Below are 19,505 nucleotides of genomic sequence, written 5' to 3' on the forward strand. Positions count from 1 at the left end.
CCTGCTCCACATTACTGAAGGAAAATGGGCCATGGTAGGCCAAGCAACATGCCTACCTGGGCTCAGGTGATTACTGCTGGAGCAGACATCAAAGGAAGTTAACCTTGGCAGCACCCAACTTGATCTTCCCTGCTGGAAAAGTCTGTCTTTCCTCCTGCCTGCCAGCTGGGTGGTCCCAAGCACTGGCTGAGCTGACTTCTCTGTAGGCTGGTGCTCGGGAAACATTTATCAAAAGCAGGAATATAGACAGGCACACGATGAGAGGTGCTGAGAGGGTGCTGGCCTAACCAGCAGCCAAAAGCTGCCCGGAGTGGTACCCAGCAAGCACATGGCTTTCAAAGAACCAGAGGCCAGTGGTTCAGCAGGCGCCTGAGGGTCCGGCCACCAGGTCTAATATTTAGGAGAAGACATTTGGCAGCTTCTTTCTAACCTTTAAACTTAAAGCATGCAAGTCGGAGGGATGAGTCAAGGCCTGGCTCGGCCATTGATCAACCATGTCACCTTGGACTCCTCCTTTCTCTGTGTCAGTTTCCTCATTCGCAAAGTGGGGATAGTAACTGCACCTCCCTTGGAGGACTATGAGAATAATTAGGGTGTATACAACTTAGAACAGTGGTCAACAAACTACAGACCACTGCCTCTTTCTGTACAGAGGTTTCACTGGGACACGGCCAGACTCATTCCCGGAACATATTGTCCACACTGCACGGGTGCTACAGCCCAGAGACCACACGGCCTGCACGGCTGTCAGCAGTCACTACCTGGACCTTGATACTTGACAGGTAACCCTGGCTTAGAACGATGCCTGGAGCATAAGAAGTACTCATGAAACGTTAGCTATTATTTAAACCCAAAGTCAGCTTTAGCATGATAAATGTGAGTATGTGCACAAAGATACAGACACAAGCACTGACTGTAAGTAACTGTAACATCAATCAAAAGGAGGCTGATAAAATTGTGGAACATCTACACTACAGAATACTATAGTCATCTGGCTGGGCACAGTGGCTCATGTCTGTAATCCCAGCATTTTGAGAGGCTGTGGCAGGAGGATCACTTGAGGTCAGGAGTTCAAGACCAGCCTGGGCAACATGGTGAAACTCTGTCTCTACTAAAAATACAAAAACTAGCAGGGTGTGGTGGCGCATGCCTGTAATCCCAGCTACTTGGGAGGGTGACATGGGAGAATTGCTTGAACCAGGAGGCAGAGGTTGCAGTGAGCCGAGTTTGCACCACTGCGCTCTAGTCTGGGCCACAAAGCAAGACTCTGCGTCAAAAAAAACCGAAAAACTATACAGCCACTTAAAAGAGTGAGGGAAATCTGTGTGTATACACTGTATATATCAACATGTAGAGATTGCTAAAATGTTTAAATAACCAAATATCATTAAGTGAAAAATGCATGATGATAACATATGCAATATGCTCTCACTATGTTATAAAAAAATTGCGTATGCACAGCAAAGACTGTATACTACTTAAAAGTACCGAGGGAATATTACTTTCAGCATACGCGTCGGTTCCGTACTATTTAATGTTTTTAATGAACTATACTTTCGTAATTTTTCTCATCACTTTATCATTTTAGTCTCTCTCAGGCTGTATCCGACAGCCACACTTTTAAAACCTTTGTATCTTTACGCTTCAGGGACAAACCAGAGCATGGCTGAATCTCCAACTCCTTATGCTAAGTGAAGCAAGCCAGACTCCAAGCCCACATGTGACATCCCGGAAAAGGTAAAGGAGCAGGACTGAGGAACAGACAGGTGGCTGCAGGAGCGGGGAGGAGAGAGGCTGCCTCCCCGAGTATCCTGACGGCAGTGTTACTCGCTGCTGTCCACGCATGTGTTAAAGCTCACTGAACTAACTGCACACCAAAAAGTGAATCTCACTATATGTAAATTTTTAAGTAAATTTAAACACACACACCAACTTAGGGGGTACATTTTCTTTGAGCGCGGCACAGACACTTGTCTTAACGCAGGACTCCAGGACGCGTCGGTCGCAGGGACCCTACAAGTGCACACCTACCACGGCCCGCGCCCACCCACAACGTGACTCGTTCATCCAGGCTCCGTGCCTGGAGGTCTAGACTTCACATGGAAAGCACTGGCCAGCGCCGGGCAAGGGCAGCACACGTGGGGCCCCGCAGGTCCTGGCCTGGCCGGGGCTCTGTCGCAGCCACCAAGCTGTCAGGCACAGCAACGCGCGCCCGCGCGGGCATCCCCGCGGCTCCGGCCACGCCTCATCCCGGAGTCCACCCGCCGCTCCCGTTGCCGCCAGGGTGCCCTCCGCCGCCAGAAAACAAACGCTCCAAGCCTCAGTCCCCAACTGCGCGGCGCTGGGCTCCATTCGCAGCCGCTCCCTGAGTGGACTTCACGGCGGAGCGGGCACCGTCCCGACACCCCTTCGGCTTTAAAAAAAAACGCTCATTCAACCCCGTTTCCCAGTTATTCTTGCCCCCTTCTAGTCACACCCACAATGTGCTGCAAACGAAGCTCACGCATTTGAGGCTGAAAATACACAATTCGGAAGGCTCGTGCGAAACAGCGCTGCCCCCGTGACAATCGCGCCTCCTCAACAAAGCCCAAAACTCCTCTCTCCAAGAATGTGCGGAACGGCCCCGCGGACCAGGCTCCCTCAGGTCCTCACGGAGCACGAAACAAAAACGGGTTCAGATCCCACTGCGCGAGCTGAGGGCAACGCTAGCAATCTGCCTGCCCCTTACTTTCCAAAAAAAACCCGAGAAACACGGAGGTGTCCCTTCCCCAAGGGAGCCGCGCCACGTGCCGGGAGCTGAATCGGGGATCCGGGCGCCGGGCCGGGAGCGCGGGGGAGGGGAGCTCGGAGCCGAGGCCGACAGGCCTGGGGCGCAGCGCCCGGGGGGAGCGGTTTAGGGGGTGCGGGGATCTGGAGCCCGGTGGCCGCGGTTTAGGGGATGCAGGGACCTGGAACCCGGGGGGCGCGGTGTAGGGGGTGCAGGGACCTGGAGCCTAGGGGGCGCGGTTTAGGGGGCGCAGGGACCTGGAGCCCGGGGGGCGCGGTTTAGGGGGTGCAAGGACCTGGAAGCCGGGGGGAGCGCGATTTAGGGGCGCGGGGACCTCGAGCCCGGGGCCGTGAGCTGAGGACGCTGGGGCTAGGGCGATCCCGGAGGCCGCGCCGCCGGGGGGGCTCAGTCCCGGCCCCGCCACCCAGGCCGGCCCGGGTTCCGAGGGCGACCCGGACCCCACGGAGGCCGCAGGGCGGGCGCGGGCGCACGGGGTTCCTTACCTGGGTCCGCGGAGGCTTAGGGGTCCGGGCGGGGCCCGGGAGTTTCCTTGGCCGAGTGACTCAGTCGGGCGGGCCGGGAATGCGCCAGGAAACGCTCGGCCTCCTCCCCTTCCTCCCGGGGCGGGGGCTCTCCCAGCTCGGCCTCTTCCTCCTGGCGCTCCTCCCTCCCGGCCGCGGCCCCTGCCGCTCCCTCCTCCCTCGGGGCTTCTTCCCCGCCGCCGAGTGGAGACCCCGGAGACCCGCCGGCCTGGGCCACCTAAGCCGGCGCGGGACGGCGGGGTGGGGGCGGAGCGGGCGCGGGGTCGCCCTGCGGGTCCATCTGCTCAGAGGGCGGAGGAACGGGGTCCGCACCGTGTCCCGGGTCGGGGCGCGCGGGGTCAGGGCGGGGGGTGGGGTCGGCGCGGGGGTGGCCAGGGCTGCGTGGCGGGCTCGGGGGCTCCCAGGGGTCCGTCTGGCGCTGCCCCGTGGGCAGGAGGCGCGCATCTGCGCTGGGCGGGCGGGCTCCGGGACGCAAGTCCGAGCCTGCCGGGGAACCCTCCGCCCTGGGAGCCGGGGCAGACGCGGGCGCACCTGGGGAACGGCGCACGGAGGAAAACCTGACGTGAGCTCGCCCCAGAAAACAGTCGGGAAAGGCCCGTGAAGTCCGAACCTCACACGGAAACGCCGGGCGGGGTGAGCTGCTCTCAGGCGAGCTCGGGAAAACCGCCCTAAACGCCCGGCACGGCCCGGGCACCCCGATCCTTCAGGAGCACAGCGAGTGTGGGCGTCGATACTCCGGTCCCGCCTCTAGAAGGCGCAGGTCCGGCTGCCCCCGCCCCTCGCTCTGTGAAGACAAGAAGTTGGCACTGAATGTATCCCGCCCAGCGGCCCGAGACGACCTACCAGGCGACTGGTATTCAGAGATCACTTCCTCACATTTTTAATAACACCTGGTTCCCAGTCCCCACATTTCAAATCAGCAGATTACTGCTTTGCTGTGCCTAGGACGGACTCTCAAAATTAGATTCCAAAGATTTTTACATTGTAGATGACATGATAGAACCCAAATTCAGGTTATGCTGTGATACTTTAAAACGTTGTGGCCGGGCGCGGTGCCTCGCGCCTGTAATCCCAGCACTTTGGGAAACCGAGGCAGGTGGATCACCTGAGGTCAGGAGTTCGAGACCAGCCTGGACAACATGGCGAAACCTCGTCTCTACTAAAAATGCAAAAATTAGTCGGGCGTGGTGGTCTGGCCTGTAATCCCAGTTACTTGGGAGGCTGAGACAGGAGAATCCCTTGAACCCAGGAGGCGGAAGGTTGCAGTGAGCGGAGATCTCATCACTGCACTCTCCTACTTGGCAACAGAGAGATTACACCTTAAAAAGAAAAAAAAAAAGGCCGGGCGCGGTGGCTCACGCCTGTAATCCCAGCACTTTGGGAAGCCGAGGCGGGTGGATCACGAGGTCAAGAGATCGAGACCATCCTGGTCAACATGGTGAAACCCCGTCTCTACTAAAAATACAAAAATTAGCTGGGCATGGTGGCATGCGCCTGTAGTCCCAGCTACTCAGGAGGCTGAGGCAGGAGAATTGCTTGAACCCAGGAGGCGGAGGTTGCGGTGAGCCGAGATCGCGCCATTGCACTCCAGCCTGGGTAACAAGAGCGAAACTCCGTCTCAAAAAAAAAAAGAAACGCTTTTTTGTTTTGTTTTGTTTTTTAATGGTGCTAGAATAGCTGCATAATCATGTGGAAAAACTGAACCTTGACCTCCTCCCCAACAACATGTACAAAAAGTAACTGGCTGTGTATGGATCACAGACCTAAGTTTGAAAGCTAAAGATACAAAGCTTCTAGAAGAAAACATAAGCGAATAATTTTGTAACCATAGAGTAGAGGTAGGTAAGATTTCTCAAAGATGTAGGGTTAGCGCCTTTAGAAAAAAATGATAAATTGATTTGATTGAAATTTAAAACTTCTCATCAAAAGACAATGTTAAAAAGGTGAAAAGAAAAGGCATAGACAATATTGCAAGACAATACTGCAATACATATATATAAAAGACAGGGCTTTTATATATGTAAAGAATATGTAAAGAACTCCTACAAATCAACAATAAAATGACAATGCAGGAAAAATAGGGCAAAAGACTGACTCACACTTCAGAAAGAAATCACTTTGGAAGTCTTTTATAAAATTCAACATATATTTATTCAACATATGTATCTCCTATGACAGTGATTCTACTTCTAAGCATTTACCTAATAGAAATATAAATTAATCTCTGCATAAAAACTTGTACAATGAATATTACCAGCTTTTTTGTAATTGCAAAAAACTAGAAACAATGCAAAATGCACAAATAGAATGGGTAAACAAATACTGTTCATGTAATGGGATATTACTCAGCAATAAAAATAAAAGAACAAACCACAAGGAGATACCATTTCATACTCATCAGGATGCCTCCTATCAACAAACAAAAGGACATGATGAAATTGGAGCTCTGTGTACTTTGTGGGAATGTAAAACTGCCACTATGGAAAACAGTAGGTTTCCAAAAAAAAAATAATAACCTGGATATATACCCAATATAATTGAAAACAGGATTTTGAAGAGATGTTTGTCCACCCACGTTCACAGCAACATTTTTTTTTTTTAACAGAGTCTTGCTCTGTCGCCCAGGCTGGAGTGCAGCAATAGCATGATCTGAGTTCACTGCAGCCTCTGCCTCCTGGGTTCAAGTGATTCTCCTGCCATAGCCTCCCAAATACCTGGGACCACAAGCATAGCAACATTCTTCATAACAGCTAAAATGTGGAAATAACCAAGTGTCCATTGGCAGATGAATGAATAAACAAAAGCTAAAACAGCTGTACAATGGAATATTATTCAGATTTTAAAAGTGGAGAAACTGTCACATGCTGCCACGTGGACAGACCTTGAGAGTGCTGTGCTAAATGAGATGCGCCTGGCACAAAAGAAGACACACCGTGTGATTGTACTCAGATGAGGTGCCTAAGAGTCCTATTTGTGGGACAGGAAGTGGGATGGTGACTGCCAGGGTCTGGGGAAGGAGGAATGGGAGTTGTTGAATGGGTACAGGGTTTCAGGTCTACAAGATGAGTTCTGGATATGGATGGTGATAGTTGCACAGCAACGTGAATAGACAACACTGCTATGCACTGAAAATGGCTAAGATGGTAAATTTTATGCGTATTTGACCACACAAAAATCGAAACATTAAATAATGAAAAGAAGTTTTTAAAAGGGGAAGAAAACGGATACAAGTAGTAGTATAAAACAGATGACCCTCAAAATTATTCTGTAATTTTCCACACACAAAAGACAATGTACATATTGTGGGATTCCATCTATATGGCCTTCCATGACAGACAGCACTACTCATGGGTGATAGAAGTTAGAAATTGGCCGGGCGTGGTGGCTCACGTCTATAATCGCAGCACTTTGGGAGGCCAGGGTGGGCAGATCACTTGAGGTCAGCAGTTCAACACCAGCCTGGCCAAGATGGAGAAACCCCGTCTCTACTAAAAATACAAAAAATTAGCCGGCTGTAGTGGTGGGTGCTGTAATCTCAGTTACAGGGGGCTGAGGCAGGAGAATCACTTGAATCCAGGAGGCATAGATTTCGGTGAGCCAAGATCGAGCCACTGCACTCTGGCCTGGGCAAGAGAGTGAGACTTTGTCTCAAAAAAAAAAAAAAAAAAAAACCTCAGAAAGCATTTGCCTGGGTAAGGCGTGTGGCAGGAGCAGGATGGACTGAAAAGAGGTGTGTGGGAAACTTCTGGGGATTTGGAAATGTCCTGCATCTTGGTCAGGCTGATAGTTACAGGCATGTATGTCAGTCAGGGTTCAGCCAGAAAAGCATAATTAGTAGGAGATACAAGTTAGGAGATTTATTGCAAAGAATTGGCTTATGCACTATGGGGGCTGGTTTGGCCAGTCTGAAATCTGGAGGGCAGGCCGTCAGAAAGTTACTGTCCTGTTTTAGGTTTCTGTCATGGTTACGACAAATTTCTACGAATTTAGTGGCTCTGGTAAACTGAAAAAGCATCCCCCAGCAAATACTAGTGTCAAATCCCTGGAGCCTGTGAATGAATGTTACTACTTTTTTTTTTTTTTTTTTTTTTTTTGAGACGGAGTTTTGCTCTTGTTACCCAGGCTGGAGTGCAATGGCGCGATCTCGGCTCACCGCAACCTCCACCTCCTGGGTTCAGGCAATTCTCCTGCCTCAGCCTCCTGAGTAGCTGGGATTACAGGCACGCACCACTATGCCCAGCTAATTTTTTTTTGTATTTTTAGTAGAGACGGGGTTTCACCATGTTGACCAAGATGGTCTGGATCTCTTGACCTCGTGATCCACCCGCCTCGGCCTCCCAAAATGCTGGGATTACAGGCTTGAGCCACCACGCCCGGCATGAATGTTACTACTAAGTTGAAGCCCCGTCACGACGGTGATGGGATGAGGAGGTGGGGCTTTTGAGAGGTGACAGGTCACAAGAGTAGAGTCCTGGTGAGTGGGATTTGTGCCCTTATAAAAGACACCCCAGAGAATTGCCTTTTCCCTTCCGCCACGTAAAGACACAACGAGAAGACAGCACTGAGAACCAGACGGGGGTCCTCACCAGACACTCTCTGGTGCCTTTGTCTTGGGTTCTCAGCTTTCAGAACTGTGAAAGTCATCTGAAAACACACTTCAGGCCGGGCGTGGTGGCTCACGCCTGTAATCCAAGCACTATGGAGGCCAAGGCAGGCGGATCACCTGAGGTTGGGAGTTCAAGACCAGCCTGACCAACATGGTGAAACCCTATCTTTAAAAAAAGAAAAAAAAAAAATGAAAACACACTTCAGACACTGCACCACTGCAATCCAGCATGGGTGACAAAGCAAGGCTCTGTCTCAAAAAAAAAAAAAAAGAAAAAGAAAAAAGAAAAACAAACAAAAAAACCCCCAAAACCCAACAAAACCGAAACCAAAAAAACCCCAATAGGCTGTACCATCTGCATTTCCACCAGTAATGTATGAGATTTCCAGTTGCTCCACACCCAGGCCAAGACTTGATACTGTCAAGTTTCTGTTTTGTCATTCTAATAGGTGCATAGTGGTAACTAATTGTACGGAATGTAAAAAATTACTTTTAATTTAAAAAATTGAGGTGTAGTGCATATACAGATCTTAAATCTACATTCAATGAGTTCTGTCACATGCACGTATCTGTGGAACCAATGAAGACACAGTATACTCCCATCACCCCCAGAAATTCCTCCTTATCCCCTTTCAGGTAATAAGTCATGCCCAGAGACAACCACTGTTGTAATTTCTATCATTGGAGACTAGTTTTACCTGTCCATTAACTTCATGTAAATGGAGTAATAATGGATCCTTTTAAGTCTGGCTTTTTTTTTTTTTTTGAGATAGAGTCTCTCTCTCTGTTGCCCAGGCTGGAGTGCAGTGGCGCGATCGTGGCTCACTGCAGCCTACGCCTCCCGGGTTCAAGTAGTTCTTCTGCCTCAGCCTCCGCAGTAGCTGGGACTACAGGCAAATACCACCATGCCTGGCTAGTTTTTGTATTATTAGTAGAGACAGGGTTTCACCATGTCTCATTGGAGGCCAGGCTGGTCTTCAACTCGTGACCTCGTGATCTGCCTGCCTTGGCTTCCCAAAGTGCTGGGATTACAGGCTTGAGCCACTGCACCTGGCCATGGAGTGTTTTTTTTTTTTTTTCAGCATAAAGTTCTTGAATTCCCTCATGTTGTTATGTATGAGCTGTGTTTTCACAGCTCAACTGCATTCCATTGCAGGCCTATTCTTCACTGTTTATCCATCTACCTCTTCATAGTTATCAGGATGTCTCTAGCTTTTAGCTCATGAATATTCAGACACAAATCTCTTGGTTGATGCATTTAAGAATTTACCTTGGGCCGGGCGCGGTGGCTCAAGCCTGTAATCCCAGCACTTTGGGAGGCTGAGGCGGGTGGATCATGAGGTCAAGAGATCGAGACCATCCTGGTCAACATGGTGAAACCCCGTCTCTACTAAAAATACAAAAAATTAGCTGGGCATGGTGGCGCGTGCCTGTAATCCCAGCTACTCAGGAGGCTGAGGCAGGAGAATTGCCTGAACCCAGGAGGCGGAGGTTGCGGTGAGCCGAGATCGTGCCATTGCACTCCAGCCTGGGTAACAAGAGCGAAACTCCGTCTCAAAAAAAAAAAAAAGAATTTATCTTGGATAAATACCTAAGGGTGAACTGCTGCTTCTCAGGAGTAGACAGATACATGTTTGACAAAAATGCCATATAGTTTCCCCAAGTGCTTGTACTATCTTGTAACTTCCAGTTGTTCTAATCCTTGAAAATTGACATCGCCGGTCTTTTTATTTTAGCTGTTCCAGAGGCTGTGGTGCTCGTGTGGTTTAATTGGCCGTTTTGGTGCCTTCCTTGCCTCTTTGTGCTCATTAAAAAAATGGCTTGGGCCAGACGCAGTGGCGCACACCTGTAATCCCAGCACTTTGGGAGACTGAGGCCAAAGGACTACTTGGGCCTAGGAGTTCAGATCAGCTGGGAAACAGTGAGACCTTGCCTTTATTTTATTTTTAAAATTTTTGAATCAGTGTCTTGCTCTGTCACCCAGGCTGTAGTGCTGTAGTGTGATCTTGGCTCACTGCAACCTCCACCTCCCAGGTTTAAGTGATTCTCATGCCTCAGTCTCCTGAGTAGCTGGAGCTATAGATGCATGCTATGATGCCTAGCTAATTTTTGTATTTTTAATAGAGACAGGGTTTCGCCATATTGGTCAGCCTGGTCTCAAACTCCTGACCTGAGGTACTCCTCCTGCCTCGGTCTCCCAAAGTGCTGGGATCACAGGTGTGAGCCACCATACCTGGCCCCAGCTTTCACATTGAAGTCCATGGTGCATGTCAAATTAATTTTTGTTTATGGTATGAGGTAAAGATTTGCTTTTCCTTTACAGTTACCTAGTTCCAGCACTAGTTATTTACACATTTTCCTTCCTCCATTACATTTTATGTGCTTCACTGATCTATTTCTTTATCAGTTTGCTAGTACCATACTATATTGATTACTCTAGCTTTAAAAAGCCTTGAAATCAGGCCGGGCGCAGTGGCTCACAACTGTTATCCCAGCATTTTGGGAGGCTGAGGTGGGCAGATCACGAGGTCAGGAGTTCGAGGCCAGCCTGGCCAATATGGTGAGACATCATCTCTATTAAAAATATAAAAATTAGGCCGGGCGCAATGACTCATGCCTGTAATCCCAGCACTTTGGGAGGCTTAGGCAGGTGGATCACGAGGTCAAGAGATCGAGACCACCCTGGCCAACATGGTGAAACCCCGTCTCTACTAAAAATACAAAAAATTAGCTGGGCATGGTGGCACGTGCCTGTAATCTCAGCTACTCAGGAGGCTGAGACAGGAGAATTGCCTGAACCCAGGAGGCAGAGGTTGCGGTGAGCTGAGATCGCACCATTGCACTCTAGCCTGGGTAACAAGAGCAAAACTCCATCTCAAAAAATAAATAAATAAATAAAAATAAAAATTAGCCAGGCATGATGGTGCGTGCCCGTAATCCCAGCTACTTGGGAGGCTGAGGCAGAAGAACTGCTTAAAGCCAGGAAACAGAGGTTGCAATGAGCTGAGATTGCCCATGGCAGTCCAGCCTGGGTGATAGAGCGTGACTCCATCTAAAAAAAAAAAAAGCCTTTAAATCAGATAATGTAAGTCCTCTAACATTGTTCCTCTCCTTCCAGATTGCTCTGGCTACTCTAGGTCCTTTGTGTATCCATTTTAGAATCAGCCTGTCAAATTCTACAAAATGCCTGCTGGAATTAATTTGAACTGCGCTGATTTTATAGATCAGTTGGGGATAACTGGTCTCTTAACCATATTACTCTTCTAACTCATAAACATGGTACATCTTTTAATTTTGGTCTTTTTGTTTGTTTGTTTTTGAGACCAAGTTTCGCTTGCCCAAGTTGGAGTGCAATGGTGCGACCTTGGCTCACTGCAACCTCCGCCTCCTGGACTCAAGTGATTCTTCTGCCTCAGCCTCCCGAGTAGTTGGGATTACAGGTAACTGTCACCACACCCGGCTAATATTATTAGTAGAGACGGAGGTTTCACCATATTGGACAGGCTGGTCTTGAACTCCTGACTTCAGGTGATCCACCCGCCTGGGTCTCCCAAAGTGCTGGGATTACAGATGTGAGCCACTGCGTCCAGCCTATTAAGACATTTAGTCTTTCTGAGCAATGCTTTGCGGTTTTTTACATAAAGGAATTGTATATATTATACCAAATGCATTCCTAGAAAATGGGTATTTCCAATGTCGTATTTTTTTTTCTTGGGAAGCTGGGTATCACGACTTACAGGCTTCTTACGTCCCTGTCTGGAAAACGACTAACAATTTTAAAAAAAAGGTCTTAGAGAACCGTTAAGAAAAATTGAGTGAAAGAGACCCAATCCATTTTACACAGGATAGGGCGATATGCAGCATGGCATTTGCTTTTCCACACACAAGAGCAAAGGAACAGTTCTCAGATTCAGTGTAAAGATGTCTTTTCATTCAGAAAACTCAAGTGGTACTTGATGAAGATAGTTAACATGATGATGTGATGTCCAGAGCCCTTTAGGTGGGACTGCCAGCCCCTCAGCGCCTCTGCTGCAGAGGCACACTCTTCCTAGGGACCTGCAGCCAGTGACAGACTGAGGCGTAGAAGAGCCTAGCCATCTTGATCCTACACAGGACCACCTGACGGCCAGTTCTGCTCACCCACATTACAGACCCTCTCACCTCTGGCCCATCACTCCCTCTGTGCTGTCTGCAGGGCCCTGCTCCACATCTGATTCCACCTCAGAACTGGGCTCTACAATGGTATTTTCCTGAGACTTGGAAGTAGCCGTTCATTTGAAGGCCTCCCCAGTGAATTTATCCTGAGACTTCTGAATAAAACCTAGGATGTGAATGGGCTAATCTCCAGATTTTGCTGTCTGTGTGCAGGAAATGCTGATGCCGAAAGAGACTGTGTCTCAGGGCAAGAGCGCCCCAGTGCTTCGCTGTGAGGGCTATTTGGAGGTCGGTGGTTATTTTTCAGAAGGAAATAAATGGTAAGTATGGTACTGAGTCATAGCGTTAGAGACATGCTGTGACGGTTGACTTTATGTTTCACCTGACTGGGCCAAGGGATGCTCAGATGCCTGGGAAAACATGACCTGGGGCTGTGTCTTTTGAGTGTTTCCAGAAGAGGTTAGCGTTTCAATTGGTAGATTGAGCAAAGATCACCTTCATCAATGAGGGTGAGCATCATCAATCTGCTGAGAGCCTGAACAGAACTAAAAGGCAGGGAGAGGAAAGGCAGATTTACTCTCTGCTTGAGTTAGGATGTCCACCTTCTCCTCCCCTCCAACAGGGGCACTCCCTGGTTCTCCAGCCCTTGAACTCAGACTGGGACACGATTGGCTCTCCTGGTTCTTAGGTCTTCAGGTTTGGCATAGAACTACACCACTGGCTTTCCCAGACCTCCAAGTTGCAGACAGCAGATCATGGGACTTCACGATAAATCTCTATCTATATAATCCTATTTATTCTGTTTATCTGGAGGATCCTAACACACATGCAAAAAGTATACAAAGTAAATATGGAAAAATTGAATGGTACACATAATTTTATTGAAAATATAACTGATTAGCTCACAAAAATTGCTCAGAAATATTGCTGGGCACAGTGACTCATGCCTGTAATCCTAGCACTTTGGGAGGCTTGAGGCAGGTAGATCACCTGAGGTCAGGAGTTCAAGACCAGTCTGGCCAACATGGAGAAACCCCTGTCTCACTAAAAATATAAAAATTAGCTGGGTTAGGGTAAGGGTTAGAAAATCGCTTGAACCCAGGAGGTGGAGGTTGCAGTGAGCCAAGACTGTGCCACTGCACTGCAGCCTGGGCAACAGAGTGATCTGTTCAAAGCAAACAATGGTATAGACCAACAGCTGGCCGTAAGTTCAGTTGGCCTTTTTCATCTATTGATATTAGGTGAACCTATTTTCCATGTGGAAATTCTCAGGTGCATAAAAAATATAAACATTTCTTTTTTCTTTTTTTTGGAGACATGTCTTGCTCTGTCATCCAGGCTGGAGTGCAGTGATGCAATCATGGCTCACTGCAGCCTCGACCTCGTCTCAAGGGATCCTCCCACCTCAGCCTCCCAAGTAGCTGGCACTACAGGCACGTGTCACCATGCTTGGCTAACTTTTAACAAGAAACATGGCAGTTTTAAAAATCAGACTCCATTTTCTCTATAGATTCCATTCTAGGAATAAAAGTAAATTTCCAGGTCTTGAATTTCTAGCCTCAAATAATTCTCTCACCTCAGCCTTTCAAAGTGCTGAGATTACAGGCTTGAGAGACTATGCTCAGCTAAAATATAAACATTTCTAGGACAGCTAAATCTAAGACAACTTTTAGGGAAGACAACATGTAAAACTCTATATAAAAAGCTTCTGTGACTGAAGGACAGCAGGGAGAATAAAATAATTTTAAGTCCTTTATTTTGAATATCAGTAATCACATTTTCAAAATATGATATAATTTATATTTAAAGGTATCAGTATCATAAATCTGTATCTTACAGTAGGAAATATAAGAGTAAACAGCCTATATATACTTTGCACTATTTACACAATTTTATATACACAACCCTATATAGTATCTACTAATCTCCAGAAAAACCACCTACAATCCATTTGTCTGGACTGTGGACAAGTGGTTTTTGAGTCAGGGTCTCACTGTCTCACCCAGGTTGCACTGCAGTAGTGCAATCATGGCTCACTGCAGCCTTGACCTCCTGGGCTCAAGTAATCCTCCCATCTTGGCCTCTCAAGTATCTGGGACTACAGGCATGTACCACCATGTCTGGATACATTTTGTATTTCTGGCAGACATGGGGTTTCACCATGTTGCCCAGGCTGGCCTCAAACTCCTGGGCTCAAGTGATCCACCTGCCTTGGCCTCCCATAGTGCTGAGATTAGAGGTGTGAGCAACTGTACCTGGCTGACCGTGGACAAGTTTTACAAATAAACCAAAATAAAAAGACTCTCATTTTTCAGCTGCACATGGTGGAAATGTACATGTGTGACGGTGAAGTCTGAGATATTACACTGAAGATATTTAACTTTGTTCCATGCCAGCCATGAGTGACAGTGCTAGAGATTCCACTGTGGGAAGAATAAAAATAAGGTTAAAACAATAGGTTTAAATTAGTTGAAAAAAAGTTTTTTTTTTTTTTTTTGAGACCAAGTCCTGCTCTGTCGCCCAGGCTGGAGTGCAGTGGCACGATCTAGGCTCACTGCAACCTCTGCCTCCCGTGTTCAAGCAATTCTCCTGCCTTAGCCTCCTGAGTAGCTGCGATTATAGGCATGTGTCACCATGCCAGGCTAATTTTTAGATTTTTAGTAGAGACAGGGTTTTGTCATGTTGTCCAGGATGGTCTCAAACTCCTGACCTCAATGATTTGGTTGGCCTCCCAAAGTGCTGGGATTACAGTCATGAGCCATGGCGCCAGGCCAGGAGCTTTACATACCTAAAAAAACTTTTAAAAAGTCTAGCTTTGAAAAGAAATAGTTACAAAAGCTACACAATAGTGAAGTGCGACAGAAATCTATTTTGCCATGGACTTTATTTAATGGGAGTTTTAGAAATCTGTTGTAATAAATGGTATACTAGAAAGTAAGATCCTCAGGCTTACAAATGTTACGTTTGATATTCACTCACCTCACTGCAATGCTTAAAAAGCAATTCGAGGCATGGCACAACTGCTAAGGGACTTTTCAGTTTTGAAAATGGTGAGAAATTCTAATTCTTCATGGATCAGTCACACATACACTTAGTTACAAGAAAATACAAAAGTAGAAATATTTTAACATGATATACTCACAATGGGGAAAGGATCCTCTACACACGGCTTTGTTTAAAATGGTTACAAGAAACATATGGCAGTTTTTAAAATCAGACTCCATTTTCTCTATAGATTCCATTCTAGGAACAAAAGTAAATTTCAAATGAGTAAGTGGGTTGGGGTTTATAGGTAGGCTAAGAGACGGGGCTTTTTCATATTGGTCAAGCTGGTCTGGAACTCCTGAACTCAGGTGATCTGCCTGCCTTGGCCTCCCAAAGTGCTGGGATTACAGGCATGAGCCATTGCACCCAGCCTAGATTTAGGATTTTAAATAAGTAAACTAAAATACATTTGAAATTACTCCACAGATATCTTGAAAAAGACTGGGTCTTGCTGTGTTGCCCAGGCTGGTCTTAAGCTCCTGGGCTCAAGCAATCTTCCCCTCTCAACCTCCTGAGTAGCTGGGAAAACCCATCTCCTATTAAAAAAAAAAAAAAAAAAAAAAAGCCGAAGCTGAAATGGTTACAGTGCAGATGCTTCAGAAGTCACATACGTACCGCCAAGCTCCCAGGCCAGCCTGCCAACCATCTGCAAACATTAGAGCCAAGTTCAACACCTTCATGATGGCTTCCTTCACAAAGCTGACCTGGAGACCAAAGTTGCAGAATATAAAATGTGTAACCAAGTTTGGACACTGATACCAACACTTTTACCTATTTTAAATGAATCACAGAAAAAGCTCATCACCACAGTGACTACCTTCTATGTATATGGAATTTCTATGTTCTAGGCTCTGAACCATACCCATTTGGGACTAGAGGCCCATGCATTTACTGAATGTAAGGTACAGGTGGTATTAGCAGTATAGTCAAACCAAAAGAACAATTAAGACCTTTTCCTGAGATGGCCATTTACATTCACCAGTGAAACTAGGACAAATAGTTCGAAAGGTTTTAATATTACTGAATTCTTTTTTTTATTTTTTAATTTTTTTTATTTTGAGACGGAGTTTCGCTGTTATTCCCCAGGCTGGAGTGCAATGGCGCGATCTCAGCTCACCGCAACCTCCGCCTCCTGGGTTCAGGCAATTCTCCTGCCTCAGCCTCCTGAGTAGCTGGGATTACAGGCACGCGCCACCATGCCCAGCTAATTTTTTGTATTTTTAGTAGAGACGGAGTTTCACCATGTTGACCAGGGTGGTCTTGATCTCTTGACCTCGTGATCCACCCGCCTCGGCCTCCCAAAGTGCTGGGATTACAGGCGTGAGCCACCACGCCCTACTTATTACTGAATTCTTTAAGTGGACATGCTATTACTCTACAACTGCAGACCCAACTTTCCAACTGAATCCAAGAGCAATGCAGAGTGAGTGTTGACTATCAAACACAGTTCTCATGTTGCTCTTAGATACAATTTCTACTGATAGGGCACTCCTCCTTCTGTTTATCTTTGTTTTAAGAGACTGGGTCTTTCTCTGTTACCTAAGCTGGAGTGCAGAGTGCAGTGGTGTGATCATAGTTCACTGCAGCCTCGAACTCCTGGCCTCAAATAGTGCTCCCACTACAGCTTCTCAAGCAGCTGGGCCTCCAGCTGTGCATTACCATGTCTGCTAATCTTTTTAATTTTTTTTAAAGACAGAGTCTTGCTATGTTTCCCTGGCTGGTCTTGACCTCTTAGTCTCATAAGACTCACCCGCCTCAGTTTTCCAAACTGCTGGGATTACAGGCGTGAGCCAGTGTGGCCGGCCTGGGGCATTCGCTTGTAACCTCATTTGATCTGGTTCTTCCTTAAAGAATACTCTACAGGACAAAAGCTTAAAAATAATAAAATACCAAAGCAGGCAGACAGCCTCGTGCACCCAGCAGTGGCCACATCTGCAGGATACAGCTCATGTACCTTTTCTCTTAGCAGACACCGGTCATGGATGGTTGACAGGTACCTATAGTGAATTTTAATCAATTGATCTAAATCCTTGGCTTCCTCGACTTGATGTTGAAACTCCAGGCCTGTACTGTGTAGAATCTTGGAAGAGAAAGATAAAAAGCTTAGTCAGCAACTTCCTTTGAGGACTTGTGTGATGTCCACAAATCTTTTTACTAAACTCTTCTATTCCTCTCAAATTCTTCCTTCAATAATCACATCTATGAAGTTTTGTCAAGTACCATTCTTCAAAGGCTGGCTGGATACTTTGGCGTTCTGATCCTAGAGGATGGTGGGGGCAGCCACACAGTGAATGAACGAACGCCAAACTCTGGGCTAACAGACTCTCTGGTAGGAAGGTGCGAGTACATTAAACTGTATATAAGACACACTGATTAAAAAAAAAATCCAATGTGTTACTTTTATACAAATAATTACAGTGAATTTATGTTTCTTAAGTTCCATTTTTCATGCTTCATCTTTCTCTAAAATGAATATAAGTATACTTCAAATAAAAAACAAACTAAGAAAAAACTTAAACTCTTATCATTTACTCCTAACAGTTAGGGGCTTAATGAAGGTCAGCCTTGTGAAGGCCAGTAATGCAGTCAGGGGAAGCATGGAGCCCCTTTGCCATAGCCTTCCTGTCCAAAACAGGCTTCAGAGGCTCACTTCATCCAAGCAAGAAAGGCTTCAGAACTCACAGAACAGAACAGGTATAAACAACAACTGAAACCCCAAATGCATGCTGTCCTCTAGTAACACTGCTCCTGTTCCAATATCTGAACTCTACTTTCAGAACTTCCTCTAGAACTGGCTTTTAGATGTATCAGAAGAGCAGTTTCATTTACTTTGTAGTGAGTTACTAATTGTTTTTAATGCCTGTAATCCCAGCACTTTGGGAGGCCAAGGTGGGAAGATCACAAGGTCAAGATTTCAAGACCAGCCTGGGCAAGATGGTGAAACCCTGTCTCTACTAACAATACAAAAATTAGCTGGGTGTGATGGCACGCGCCTATAATCGCAGCTACTCGGGAAGCTGAGGCAGGGAACTGCTTGAACCCAGGAGTTGGAGGTTGCAGTGAGCCGAGATCATGCTACTGCACTCCAGCCTGGGTGACAGAGTAAGACTCCGTCTCAAAAAAAAAAAAAAAAAGAAAAAGAAAAAAATAAAAATAAAATATATAACCTGGCTGCATCTTCCTCCCACACACAATGGCCTGTGAATTGGCTATTAAACACTGGAGCCATTTTTTAGGGACAGCTGTCATCAGTAATGAAACCTAAAGGCCTATGTGGCACATTCTGAAGGTAATTCCAACAGAGGAGCTGTGGCTGTGCCTGTCCCCAGGGCGACTGGATAGGAGGGACAGCAGCCTCTGGGTACACATATGCCAGTATATTTACAAAAACCTTCCTCGTACTGCTGTGTTATTTTATGGTTAAATTTGCCACATGTCCCATTTTCACAGTCTGTAGGTATTTTGTATTTATAAGATATTATAAGTAATTCTCTATGAACAACTGTATAGATAAGGCAACAGAACTGAAGCAGATGGGAGAGGCACAAACCCTGGTCATGATGTAGTTGTGCAAGCTGTTCACGAAATGCATGAGCTTCACTCTTAAGAGAAACATGCGATGAATCTGCTGTCTCACTGGTTCTTTTTGTGGTCCGAACTGAGCGACTGTGTTTTGTTCATGTACAAGGCCTTCTTTAGGTCGTGGTTTTTCAGCAGTACTAACCAGTTCTACAAAAGATTGGGAGAGCAAAGTAGAGAGAAAGAGCATCAGCTCAAACCCCACTGCACCATGATGCCTGGCAGAAACTCTGAGGGATGCAGCCCTGGCACCACAGAAAGCACTGGTAGGGGTGGCAGACACCGAACCTCAGTGGCTCTGGAAGGTGCAGTGGAAAAGGTCCCCTCTATCACTTTTCTCACTACTGTCATGAAACATGACAAAGTCTCATTAATGTGTCATTTGAAATTTTTGCATAACACAAGAAAATTTATTGTGGTCAAATTCCTAATCAAGTTGTTGCATTTCAGATCAACTGTGCATACAACTTCCTGATCTTTCTTTCAGGTATTTGACGTCCATAAAGCTACTGCTAGAGTATGCGCCATGCTGGCATTTGTGTACACACTGAAAACGATCAACGACCCCCACCCCATATGCTTCCCTTTCCCACCAACCTGTTTTATTAGGACTAAAATTAAATTAAATTAAATTACAATGTATCTGCGGAAAACAAATCTTACCACCAAAAAGTAAAACATCCAGACTATATTTTGCCCACTTTATTTGCAATAAGAGAAGAAACACTTGATTATAAATTTTTTGACATTCCAAACTTATAACAATGTCCACAGGCCACGGGACCTATGAAACAAAAACAAAATTAGAACA

The 19,505-nt window shown here is 46.6% G+C and overlaps 2 protein-coding genes across 10 annotated transcripts in view; both read right to left on the reverse strand.

Moving 5' to 3' along the window:
- CYFIP1 (cytoplasmic FMR1 interacting protein 1) overlaps positions 1 to 3,362 on the reverse strand; it is a 109,753-nt gene extending 106,391 nt beyond the window's left edge. The window contains exon 1 of one of the 3 annotated variants that reach the window (XM_012460351.3): positions 3,271 to 3,362. The gene's annotated coding sequence lies outside the window, so the exon portion shown is untranslated. The remainder of the gene's footprint in view (positions 1 to 3,270) is intronic. The other 2 variants (XM_012460348.3, XM_064367826.1) reach the window with 2 other exon arrangements.
- A 6,076-nt stretch (positions 3,363 to 9,438) lies between these two features.
- The window catches only part of TUBGCP5 (tubulin gamma complex component 5), a 42,081-nt gene continuing 32,014 nt past the window's right edge, over positions 9,439 to 19,505 (reverse strand). For 4 of the 7 annotated variants that reach the window (XM_064367830.1, XM_064367829.1, XM_064367828.1 and 1 more), the window contains 6 exons: positions 19,358 to 19,478; positions 18,666 to 18,844; positions 17,070 to 17,195; positions 15,731 to 15,819; positions 15,213 to 15,313; positions 13,810 to 14,493 (listed from right to left, as the gene is read on the reverse strand). In XM_064367830.1, the coding sequence (XP_064223900.1) occupies positions 14,447 to 14,493; positions 15,213 to 15,313; positions 15,731 to 15,819; positions 17,070 to 17,195; positions 18,666 to 18,844; positions 19,358 to 19,478 (663 nt within the window). In that variant the 3' untranslated portion in view covers positions 13,810 to 14,446. Of the gene's footprint in view, positions 13,236 to 13,809; positions 14,494 to 15,212; positions 15,314 to 15,730; positions 15,820 to 17,069; positions 17,196 to 18,665; positions 18,845 to 19,357; positions 19,479 to 19,505 lie in introns of those variants that run through there. The other 3 variants (XM_064367832.1, XM_064367833.1, XM_064367831.1) reach the window with 3 other exon arrangements.

Source organism: Aotus nancymaae, unplaced genomic scaffold (genome assembly GCF_030222135.1).
Source record: "Aotus nancymaae isolate 86718 unplaced genomic scaffold, 86718_ANA_hifiasm-v0.15.2.pri h1tg000075l, whole genome shotgun sequence".
Lineage (NCBI taxonomy): Eukaryota > Metazoa > Chordata > Mammalia > Primates > Aotidae > Aotus > Aotus nancymaae.